The sequence below is a fragment of the Mus caroli genome, chromosome 6 (genome assembly GCF_900094665.2).
Source record: "Mus caroli chromosome 6, CAROLI_EIJ_v1.1, whole genome shotgun sequence".
Classification (NCBI taxonomy): domain Eukaryota; kingdom Metazoa; phylum Chordata; class Mammalia; order Rodentia; family Muridae; genus Mus; species Mus caroli.
In genome coordinates this window covers 67,150,598-67,163,379 of record NC_034575.1, presented here as the reverse complement: position 1 = coordinate 67,163,379, position 12,782 = coordinate 67,150,598, and the positions used below count along the sequence as shown (strand labels likewise).

At 38.9% G+C, this 12,782-nt stretch overlaps 1 gene segment (V, D, J or C); it reads left to right on the top strand.

Annotated features, from left to right (window-relative positions):
• The first annotated feature begins 5,361 nt into the window (after nucleotides 1–5,361).
• On the top strand, nucleotides 5,362–6,044 carry LOC110295651. The segment is given in 2 exon segments: nucleotides 5,362–5,410; nucleotides 5,614–6,044. Coding segments are annotated over 2 exon segments (480 nt in total).
• The last annotated feature ends 6,738 nt before the right edge of the window (nucleotides 6,045–12,782 follow it).

The following is a 12,782-nucleotide window of genomic DNA, read 5'->3' as shown; positions in this document are numbered from 1 at the left end:
TAACAATATGAACTAACCAGTACCCCTCAGACCTGTGTCTCTAGTTGCATATGTAGCAGAGGAAGAGGGAATGGGTCAGTTAGCAAGCATGGTGCGGGGGAGGATATAGGGGACTTTCATGATAGCATTTGAAATGTAAGTGAAGAAAATATGTAATAAAAATAAGAGAGGAGGGGCCAAGGAGCCCCTTTTATAGTAGGCTGGGATAACTTGTAGTTGCAGGGTAGCTATGGGGAGGAGCATTCCTGGCTATTGTTAGGTAACTGTAAGGGTGGATACTAGTAGGAATGTCAGGAGCTTGGGACTTTGTCTGCATGACTGATATTCACAGAACTATGAAGTTGGGGGCTCTGTGGTATCAGGCAACTGTCTGATACCACAGACATGGTACATGTCTGATACAACTGTCTCTGGGAACTTGGCTCACTGTTCTGTCCCTTGTAGTTTTCTACTGGGTCTCTGGAGCAAGCCTCATTCAACCAAAACAGGCTGCCTTTCATGGTCACAAACTGACAGTCCCAAGGTGCCCAGAGGAGAGGAGTCTCTACTCCCAGGTGCTCTAATATGCCCAGGATCTTAGGGTTCCAGGATCCCAGGTTCCCAGGAGCTTGGTCACATAGGAATCTCAGGCTTTCAGAGGCAGCTTGATTCCCAGGAACTCTGAAACACCCAGAATCTCAGGATTCCAGGATCCAAGAATCACAGAATCACAGAGAAAGCCAGACTCTGAATTCTGACTCAACTGGGATTACAGGAAGGACAGGTTCCAATCAGATATATCAAGGGCAGGGAGCACTTGAGATAATCAGATTGCAGGAGGCAAGTGTAAGAACATAAGCAATGGAAACCAAGTTTACTTAGCATCATCAGAACCCAATAATCCCACAATTGAAAGTCCTGGATACACCACCACACCAGAAAAGCAAGATATGGATCTAAAGTCACTTCTCATGATCATGAGGGATGACTTTAAGAAGGACATAAATAACTCCCTTAAAGAAGTATAGGAGAACACAGGTAAGCAAGGGGAAATTCTTAAAGAGGAAACACAAAAAAATCCCTGAAAGAATTACAGGAAAACAGAACAAAACAGGTGAAGGAATTGAACAAAATCATCCAGGATCTAAAAATGGAAGTAGAAACAATAAAAAGATCACAAAGAGAGGCAACTTTGGAGATAGAAAACCTATGAAAGGAATCAGGAGTTACAAATGCAAGCATCACTAACAGAATACCAGAGATGAAGGAGAGAATCTCAGGTGCAGAAGATACCATAGAATACATTGACACAATAATAAAAGAAAATGCAAAATGCAAAAAGATCCTAACTCAAAACCTCCAGGAAATCCAGGACACAATGAGAAGACCAAACCTAAGGAAAACAGGTATAGCAGAGAGTGAGGATTTCCAACTTAAAGGGCCAGTAAATATCTCAACAAAATTATAGAAGGAGACTTCTCTAAGCTAAAGAAAGAGATGTCCATGAACATACAAGAAGGCTAGAGAACTCCAAATATATTGGACCAGAAAAGAAATTCCTCCTGTCACATAGTAATCAAAACACCAAATGCACAGAACAAAGAAAGAGTATTAAAATGAGTAAGGGAAAAAGGTCAAGTAACATAAATCAGACCTATCAGAATTACACCAAACTCCTCGAGAGAGAGACAATGAAAGCCAGAAGATCCTGGACAATTGTCACACAGACCCTATTCTCAACAATTAAAGAACCTCTGGTGGAATCACCATTCCTGACCTCAAGCTGTACTACAGAGCAATTGTGATAATAACTGCATGGTATTAGTACTGTGACAGGCAGGTAGATCAATGGAATAGAATTGAAGTTCCAGAAATGAACCCACACATCTATAGACACTTGATCTTTGACAAAGGAGCTAAAATCATACAGTGGAAAAAGACAGCATTTTCAACAAACGGTCCTGGCTCAACTAGTGGTTAGCATATAGAAGAATTCAAATTGATCCATTCTTATCTCCTTGAACAAAGCTCAAGTCCAAGTAGATCAAGGACCTCCACATAAAACCAGATATATTCAAACTAATCAAAGAGAAAGTGAGAAAGAGCCTCAAAGATATGGGCACAGGGGGAAAATTCCTGAACAGAATACCAATGGCTTATGCTGTAAGATCAAGAATTGACAGATGGGACCTCATAAAATAGCAAAGCTTCTGTAAGGCAAAGGGCTCTGTCAAGAAGACAAAAGGCAACCAACATATTGGAAAAAGATCTTTACCTACCCAACGTTGGATAGAGGGCTGATATCCAATATATTGAAAGAACTCAACAAATTAGACTCCAGAGTACCAAATAACCCTATTAAAAATGGGATACAGAGCTAAACAAATAACTCTCAACTTTGGAAACTTGAATGGCTGAGAAACACCTAAAGAAATGTTCAACATCCTTAGTTATCAGGGAAATGCAAATCAAAAAATGCCCTGAGATTCCACCACACACCAGTTAGAATGCCTAAGATCAAATACTCAAGTGACAGCAGATGATGGCAAGGTTGTGGAGAAAAAGGAACACTCCTCCATTGTTGGTGGAATTACAAGCTGGTACAATCACTTGGGAAATCAGTTTGGCAGTTTCTCAGAAAATTGGACATAGTACTACCTGAGCAATACCACTCCTGGGTATATACCCATAAGGTGCTACAACATTAATAAGGACACATGCTACACTGTGTTCATAGCAGCCTTATTTATAATAGCCAGAAGGTGGAAAGACTACAGATTCCCATCTATAGAAGAATTCATACAGATAATGTGCTACATTTCCACAATCGAGTACCACTGAGCTATAAAAAAACAATGAATTTATGAAATTCATAAGCAAATGGATGGATCTGGAGGGTATCATCCTGAGTGAAGTAACCCAGTCACAAAAGAACACACATGATATGCACTCACTGATAAGTGGATATTATCCCAGAAGCACAGAAGCTCGAAATAACCAAGATACAATTCACAAAGCACATAAAATGCAAGAAGAAGGAAGACCACAGTGTAGATACTTTGATCCTTTGTAGAAGGGTGAACAAAATACTCATGGAAGGACTTACAGAGACAAAGTGCTGAGCAGAGACTGAAGGAATGACCAGCCAGAGACTCCCCCACCTTGGGATTCATCCCATATATTATCACCAATCCCACACACTATTGTGGATGCCAACAAGTGCTTGCTGTCAGGAGCTTGATATAGCTGTCCCCTGAGAGGCTCTGCCATGATTGACAAATACCAAAGTGGATGCTCACAGCCATCCATTGTACTGAGCACAAAGTTCCCAATGAAGGAGCTAGAGAAAGGAGCAAAGGAATTGAAGGGGTTTGCAGCTCCATAGGAGGAACAACAATATGAACTAACCAGTACCCCTAGAGCTCCCAGGGATTAAACCACCATCCAAAGAGTACACATGGTGGGACTGATGGCTCTAGCTACATATGCAGCAGAGGATGGTCTAGTTGGTCATCAATGGGAGCAGAGGCCATTGGTCCTGTGAAGGCTCTATACTCCAGTGTAGGGGAATGCCAGGTCCAAGAAGTGGTATTAGGTGGATTAGAGAGCAGAGGGAGGAGGGAGGGTAAAAGGGAAGGGGGCTTTCTGAGGGGAAACCGGGAAAGGGGATACTATTTGAAATGTAAATAAAGAAAATAACTAAAAAAAAAATAGAAAATAACTGAAATAAAAAGAAATCATTTAACATCGTACGCCTGAAAGTAGATGTACAAAATAAAAGGGAATGCATATTGTTTAAATGCATATTCAATTTTTAAAAATATTCTTGGTTTAGTGGTAAAATGTTAACATCAGATAAATAACTTGCATAATGATAGATAGATAATGCCATGAGTTGCCTTGTAACCAGTTGATTAATAATAATATATAGGACTGGAGAGGTGGCTCAGGGCTTAAGGGTACTGACTGTTCCTCTAGAGGTCCTGAGTTAAATTCTCAGGAACCAAGTGATGGCTCACAACCATCTGTAATGGGATCTGATGCCCTCTTTTTGTGTGTCTGATGAGAGTGACAATGTACTCACATGTATAAAAGAAATAAATAAATCTTAAAAATTAAAAATAATACTAATACATAGGTTTGAAAGAATGTCTCCATGCCTAGAATTTTTTATGCACCCATGTCTGTCCATACTCTCATGATTCTCCTGCTTTTGTTTCCCCAATTCTGTGTTTACAGATGTGAATCTCCACTCCTTGCCATGGTATTTTATTTATTTAACTTTGTTTTATAATTTACTTTTTATATGTACTTTTAGATTTCTCTAATTTGAAGTCCTGGCAGGTTCAGCATTTATATTTCTGCTATTGATTTTTGTTCATACTCAAAATTTTTTTTGATTGGCAACAGTCTCAGATGCAGTGGCCTACTGGTCTCTGTAAAATTGTTACTTGGATTAGGATGGCTGTGCTTTCTTGTGCAGAGACCTTTAAACTATTCATGATGGCAGAAAGACCATCTTAATGAACCCAGATTCAATGTTGCTAATTTCTAGATTACACTAGCATTTGTATTTCAGGAATTAAAACTCACGGCAGTGTTGGTCAACAGCCATAACTTCATGAAGAAATCTGTTTTTATCCTCCTTTCATTTATGCAAATTTAGACCTCTTTTTTAGTTTTCTGAAGTTGTGGGAAGGGTACTTACTAGTTTCTACTGGGTTTCTTTTGCTTTGAGATAAAGTTTCTCTGATCAGTATCAAATTAATGTCCAATAAAATTTCCACAGCGCTAATTCTGAGATGTTCTTTGCATTTCTGTCCATAGTTAGCCCAGGAACTGGAGTCCAAATTTCTGGGGCACTAATTTTTATCTTCAGTATAAGAGTGGTTTTGGAAATTAGTAATATTAAACAAATGTAGTCTCATTTGTCTTTTTTTTCCCCTGCCGCCTCCTCCTCCTCCTCCTCCTCCTTCTTCTTCTTCTTTAACTCCGTTTCTTTTGTTGTTGTGATAACTTTGAATATATGGTATTACTTCCCTAGGACTGTCTATCTCAGATAGGTCTCCTAATGTTTCTGCAAAAAAAAATCAATTGATGTAAATGCATTTTGGATTTTAACACAGAGGTTGCTTCTAGAGTACTTATTGCATTTCTGTTGAAGATGTGTTATCCGCTATCTCTCAGTGATCCCTCTTGCTCTCTGTGATGGCATTTTTGTTGACTGACACCAGCCACTCTTACACACACTGCTCAGGCATTTGCTTTTGTATTTGCTGACTGCTTTGCATAAGTCTGTCCAGTCAAGCTCAGCTGCTCTAAATACAGAAACTAGGCCTCTGCTCTGAAAACTGAGCAGTGTCAAACAGCAGGGGGAGCAGGATGGAGTTTCAGACCCAGGTACTCATGTCCCTGCTGCTCTGCGTGTCTGGTAAGAAATTCAAAATCATTATAACCTTTTCAGGGCCACATCTTTGTTTGCAAGAAATTTATAATATGTGTCAAACTAAAATATGTCCTATACAATAATACACTGATAGCATGATATTGCAAAGAGATTAAAGCAAATTTTAACTGCTGTTATATTCTGTGTTTGTACATGTATGTATGTTTGTTGTCTATTTCTTATTGTAGGTGCCTGTGCAGACATTGTGATGACTCAGTCTCCAACTTTCCTTGCTGTGACAGCAAGTAAGAAGGTCACCATTAGTTGCACAGCCAGTGAGAGCCTTTATTCAAGCAAACACAAGGTGAACTACTTGGCTTGGTACCAGAAGAAACCAGAGCAATCTCCTAAACTGCTAATTTATGGGGCATCCAACCGATACACTGGGGTCCCTGATCGCTTCACAGGCAGTGGATCTGGGACAGATTTCATTCTGACCATCAGCAGTGTGCAGGCTGAAGACCTCACGCATTATTACTGTGCACAGTTTTACAGCTATCCTCTCACAGTGCTTCAGCCTCCTACACAAACCTCCTTGAGAGTCTCACCAGCTGCCTATACCACACACACCCCAGGTCTTGCACATTCCTCTCCCCTTCCTGAGAGGTGGTGTGCCTGAAAAATTGATGAGCCCAGTAAATATGTGTTTTTTATGTCTCATGTCTTTTCATATGAAAAACCTTTGTATGGAAATGCAAAAATGAACTCAGTATTGTCTATTTATTCTTTTTGTAACACGTTACTACAAACACTTCTGCTTGAATATGAGCAATTTATTTTTTCTATAGTGCTGGAATTCTGCTAGGCAACATAAGACTCTTTGGGCTGAAGTTATTAATAGTCTGTGAATGTGATGAATATATCAAATCTGTATTTCAATTTGGAACCTCTAGGAAATAGTAAGCTTTCTCCATTTTTTAAAATTACAAATGTATTTATTACTTCCTTCTTTACTGGTGCTCTTTTCTCCTGCCTTTCCCTTTCCTTTTTATAAATTCTTCTAATTTATATTAACTTTGCATGCATATGAGTGTCCATTAGTGTGTCTGTGTGCTCATGTTTGTAGTGCATATATGGCATGCCATGTTTGTAGATGTGATTTGTCAGATGACAACTTGGATGTGATTTTCTTCTTTGACATTTGGTTTCTGGGAATGAAACTCAGGTTTGGCATCACACATGGTAGCAAGTGTATTTGTCATCTGACCTTTCTTGCTGCCCCTTAACATCTTTTATTGATATAAAGTCACTGGACAGAATTATCATGAATGAAACATTTTTTTCAATGTATCCTGGATTTTGATCATATACACTAATCTTCCCTATTTTGCCTTCTCTTTCCTGCTATCGCTTTCTCTAGACCCTCTTATACTGTTCTAGCTCTTTCTCTCATACACACACACACACACACACACACACACAGAGAGAGAGAGAGAGAGAGAGAGAGAGAGAGAGTTCCACTTACATACATACATATATTACATATGCACACAAACATTTGTACATACACACAAACATACCACACATATACACATGTGGATGCACCCATATTCACATTCACACATAATAAACCCACATATTCATACACACACATGCACTCATACAGAAACATACACATGAACTTTACATAGGTGAGATTTGCTGCATTTGTTTCTAGAGGCAAGTGCTCCTCCAAAGTTTCCATACCTGATTTCCAAGTGTAGAGACTGAAAAACCTCCCTTTCATCCAGTGAAGCATATAATTTTGTATCAGAAGGTACTGACTCCCAATGATTACATCTAAAGTCAATTAAAATATTTAATGTTTTAAAAGTGAACATTGTGTTTTCCTGTGTAAACAATATGCTAACCTATAAAGTCCATATTCTGATTAAGAATCTTATTGAGCACCTAATCTGGATGTATGTCAGGAAACAAGTGTGCTACAGGCAACATAATAAAGATGCATGTTTTTCTAGTGGTTTTATGTGAAGTGAACCATTGAGAGTAGTTCACTGCATTTAGAACAGCCTCAATTAAACAAAAAGGCACTTAAACCAACAGATATGAGTCATAACAGAAGTAAAAGATGCCTCTAAAGGATCAAAATTTCCTCAAGGATTCAATTCAAAGTTACTGGTAAAATGTTGGGCAAAGATTTCAAAACCATGCTCCCCAATATGACAAATAACCACAAAGATAGAAATAAAAATTTACTCAAAGTTGTAGGGATGGAACCTCATGATGACATACAGGGCAATATAAACAAGATTGATGAAACAGTCCGTGACATCACTGAAAAAGTGAGCAAGGGAAAAACAACTGAAATGAAGGGGGTTAGAATTTCTGTTTTTAGTTAGCTGCTGACTAGAGCCTCTGACAGTTATGCTAAGCTCCTATTAGCAAGCATAACAGAGTATCATTAATAGTGCCAGGGTACTTGCCCATGGGATGGTTCTTAATTTGGGCCAGTTATTGGTTGGTCATTCCTTCTATTCCAATACTATGCAGGTTATTTTTTTATTGGCCATTTTATTTATTTACATTTCAAATGTTGTTTCTCCTCCCTGGTCTCCCCACTGTAAATTCCTCATTCTATCTCCTTCCCCTTTGCTTCTAAGAGGGTGTTCTCCCACCTGCCTGCCCACCCACTCCCACTTCACCCCTCTTGCACCACCGTTCACTGGGACAACAATCCTCCACAGAACGAAGCACTGCACCCCTCTCATTAATGCCAGATATGTAGCAGGATTCATGGAGCAACCCATTCACATTCTTTGGTTGGTGGTTTAGTCCTGGAAGCTCTGACAGGTCCGGTTAGTGGATATTGTGGTTCTTCTTATGTGGGTGCAATCCCCTTCAGCTTCTTTAGTCCTTCCCCCAACTCTTACATTGGAATCCAAGGGCTCAGTCCAGGAATTGACTGTATGTGCACCTTAGTTGAATGCTGGTAGAACCTTTCAGAGGACAGCCATACTAGGCTCCTGTCTGCAAGCACTTCTTGGCATCAGCAATAGTGTTGAGTTTTGGTATCTGCAGATTGGATGGATCGCAATGTGAGTGAGACTGTTTCTGGATGACCTTTCCTTCTGTCTCTGCTCCATTATTTTTGTCCCTGTACTTTATACAAGAACAATTCTAGGTAAAAAAAAAAATTTGAGATAGGTGGGTGGTCTCATCCCTGAACTGGAGGACATGCCTATCTACTGAGGGTGCACTCTTTAGGTTCTATCTCCCCTCTGTTGGGTATTTCAGCTAATGTCATCCTCATTGAGTTCTGGGAGCCTCTCGAATTCCTGACACCTAGGACTTTCTAGTGGTTCTATCCCCATTCTCCATCCCCCAATGCTATGTTTTTCAATTTATTCTCCTGGCCCTCTGAACTTTTTTCCTGTCTCTTCCCATTCCTGATCCTGCCTCCCATTGTTCCCCCTTCTCCTTTCCCACCCAGATCTATCTCTCTACTTCCTATGATTATGTTGTTCTCTATCAGTGGGATTGAAGCATTCAGATTTTGGTCTTTCATCTACTTAAGCTTCATATGGTCTGTGAGTTGTGAGTTGTATCATGGGTATTCTGAACTTTTAGGCTAACCTTCACTTATCAGTGAGAATATACCATGTATGTCTTTTGGGGTCTGTGTTATCTCACTCAGGATGATATTTTGTACTTCTATCCATTTGCCTAAAAATCATGAAGTCTTTATTTTTAATAGCTAAGTAGTATTACATTGTGTAAATGTACCACATTTTCTGTATCCATTCTTCCCTTGAGGGACATCTGGGTTGTTTCAGCTTCTGGATATTTTATATAAGGCTGCTATGAACATAGAGGAGCATATGACATTGCTATATGTTAGATCAATTTTTGGGTATATGCCCAGTAGTGGTATAGCTGGGTCTTCAGGTAGAAATATTTCCAATTTTCTGAGGAGCTGCCAGACTGAATTCCAGCATGGTTATGCCAGCTTGCAATCCCACCAGCAATGGAGAATTCCTTTCTCCACATTCTTGCCAGCATCTATTGTCACCTTCAATTTTGATTTTAGCCATTGGTATAAGATAGAATCTCAGGGTCAATTTGATTTGCATTTCTCTGATGATGATCTGATGATCTTTTGAATTTCCTTGGTTTCTTTGGTTATGTCTCCATTTTAATTTCTGATTTTGTTAATTTGGATACTGTCTCTGTGCCCTTTAGTTAGTGTCTTAGTCAGGGTTTCTATTCCTGCACAAACATCATGACCAAGAAGCAAATTGGGGAGGAAAGGGTTTATTTGGCTTACACTTTCATACTGCTGTTCATCACCAAAGGAAGTCAGGACTGGAACTCAAGTAGGTCAGAAAGCAGGAGCTGGTGCAGAGGCCATGGAGGGATGTTCTTTACTGGCTTGCTTCCCCTGGCTTGCTCAGCCTGCTCTCTTATAGAACCCAAGACTACCAGCCCAGAGATGGCACCACCCACAAGGGGTCTATTCCCCCTTGATTACTAATTGAGAAAATGCCTTACAGTTGGATCTCTTGGAGACATTTCCTTAACTGAAGCTCCTTTCTCTGTGGTAACTCCAGCTGTGTCAAGTTGACACAAAAATAGCCAGTACAGTTAGTTTGGCTATGGGTTTATCTATCTTAGTGATTTTCTCAAAGAACCAACTCTTAGTTTGTATAGTTCTCTTTGTTTCTATTTGGTTGATTTAATCCTGAACCTGATTATTTCAGGCTATTCCTCTTGGGTGTGTTTGCTTCTTTTTGTTCTAGAGCTTTCAGATATGCTGTTAAATTGTTAATGTGGGATCTCTCCATTTTTTTTTTTTTTTTATGAAGGCAGTCAGTGCTATGAGTTTTCCTCTTAGCATTGCTTTCATTTTGTCCCATAAGTTTGGGTATGCTGTGCCTTCATTTTCACTAAATTCTAAAATGTCTTTAATTTCTTTGTTTCATTCCTTCTTCCAAGACCAAGTTATCATTGAATTGAGCATTGTTCAGATTCCATGTGTATATGGGCTTTCCGTTGTTTTTGTTTTTATTGAAGACCAGCCTTATTTCATGGTTGTCTGATATAATATCTGAGATTAATTCAATGTTCTTGTATGTGTTGAGGTTTGTTTTGTGTCTTATATGGTCAATTTTTGTGAAGGTACCATGAAGTGATGAGAAGAAGGTATATCCTTTTGCTTTATGGTAAAATGTTTTGTGTTGTGTCTGGCCAGTAGATCACAACCTGGGTTCTAGCCTGGAAAGGCATTTTGGAAACCTGGAAGAGAAGAGGGCTGCGCGAGATAAGGAAGGAACCAAGACAAAGGTCTCTACTCAAGGTTCAATTTTTACTATTTCGGCACTCCATTATGAAGGAAGGGGGAGGGGCCCAATTCTCGCCAAATAATCTTGGGGTCTAGTAGCAGGGTGATCATGTGATGGCTTCGGAACAGCAAAGCGGCAGGTTTCAGCAGTGGGCTTGGCAGAACGATTGAGCGGGAAGCTCCACCCCTGAGCAAGCAGGTTTCAGGCTGGGGGAGAGGAGACTACAGTTTTGTAGATATCTGTTAAATCCATTTGGTTCATAACTTCTGTTTGTTTCATTTTGTCTCTGTTTTGTTTCTGTTTTCATGATCGGTCCATTTATTTGAGTGGTGTGTTGAAGTCTTCCACAATTATTGTGTGAGTTTCAATATGTATTTTGAACTTTAGCAATGTTTCTTTTACAAATGTGCATGCCTTTGTATTTGGGGCATATACATTCAGAGTTGAGAGTTCATGTTACTGTATCTTTTCTTTGATGATAATATAGTGTCCTTCCCCATCTTTTCTGATAACTTTTTGTTTAAATTCTATTTTTTCGATATTAGGATGCCTATTACAGCTTGTTTCTTGGGACCATTTTGTTGGAAAAAAATTATTCACCCTTTTACTCTGAGACAGAGTGTGTTTTTGTCACTGAGATGTGTTTCCTATATGCAATAAAATGCTGGATCCTCTTTAAGTATCTAATCTGTTAATCTATGTATTTTTATTTGAGAATTGAGTCCACTGATATTGAGAGATATTAAAGACCAATGATTATTTATTACTGTTATTTTTATTGTTAGAGGTGGTATTATGTTAGCATAGTTCTCTTCTTTTGGGTTTGTTGTGATATGATTACTTTTTTGCTTTTTCTTGAATGTAGTTTCCCTTCTTGTGTTGGAGTTGGAAAGATAATGTTTAACTTTGGTTTTGCCATAAAATATCTTGGTTTCTCCATCTATGGTAATTGAAAGTTTTGCTGGATATGTTAGCCTGGCCTGGCATTTATGTTCTCTAAGGGTCTGCATTATATCTGCCCAAGATCTTTTGGCTTTTAGAATATCTGTTGAGAAGTCTTATGTAATTCTGATAGGTTTGTCTTTATATGTTACTTAGCCATTTTCTCTTAGTGTTTTTAATATTCTTTCCTTGATCTGTGCATTTAGTGTTTTGATTATTATGTGACAGGAGAAATTTCTTTTCTACTTCAATCTATTTGATGTTCTGCCGGCTTCTTTTATATTTACGGCCATCTGGATACAGAAAATGTGATGCATCTATACAGTAGAATTGAACAACTATTGTGCTATTCAGCTAAGAAAAACGAGGGCAATGTGAATTTTTTAGGCAAATAGATAGAACTAGAAAATCTCATCCTGAGTGAGGTAACACAGACCCAAAAGTGCATTCATGGTATGTACTCATGTATAAGTGGATATTAGACATAAAATACAGGCTATCCATGATATACTTCACAGCCCAAAGAAGCTAAAGAAGAAGGAAGGCCCTAGAGAAGATGGTTGAATCTTGCTCAGAAGGGGGAAATAAAATGGTCATAAGAGTGAGAAGAAGGATGATAATTGGAAAGGAGAAGGGAGGGTGGAGGGAAGATCAGATATGAAAATAGACAAGAGAAAAAAGGACCAGTGGGAAATACTCCACTTGTATATGTGACCTTCCCTGGGCTTCTGGTTCCTTCCCATGTGAGTGAGATAGTTCAACAAAATGATCCCTATCAACTTTTTTTAGGTGAAAGTCTACAGGTATTTCATGTTTACATTCCTAATTCACACTAGTTAAACCATATTCTATTACTTTCTTGCTTCTCTCCAATAAGTTAATGCAAACTCAGTGACCTATGATCACAATACATATAATCTGGTCAGGGTATGTCTGGATCTTCTTCTCTGGCTCTCACAGGCCACAGTCAAGGTGATATCAAAGTTACATTCTCAGCTGTGTAGTCAAGAAAATCTCCTTGTGAGATCAGTAAGGACATCCATGGGACTCTTCCTTCCTTCCTTTCTTTCTTTCTTTCTTTCTTTCTTTCTTTCTTTCTTTCTTTCTTTCTTTCTTTCTTTCTTTCTTTCTTTCTT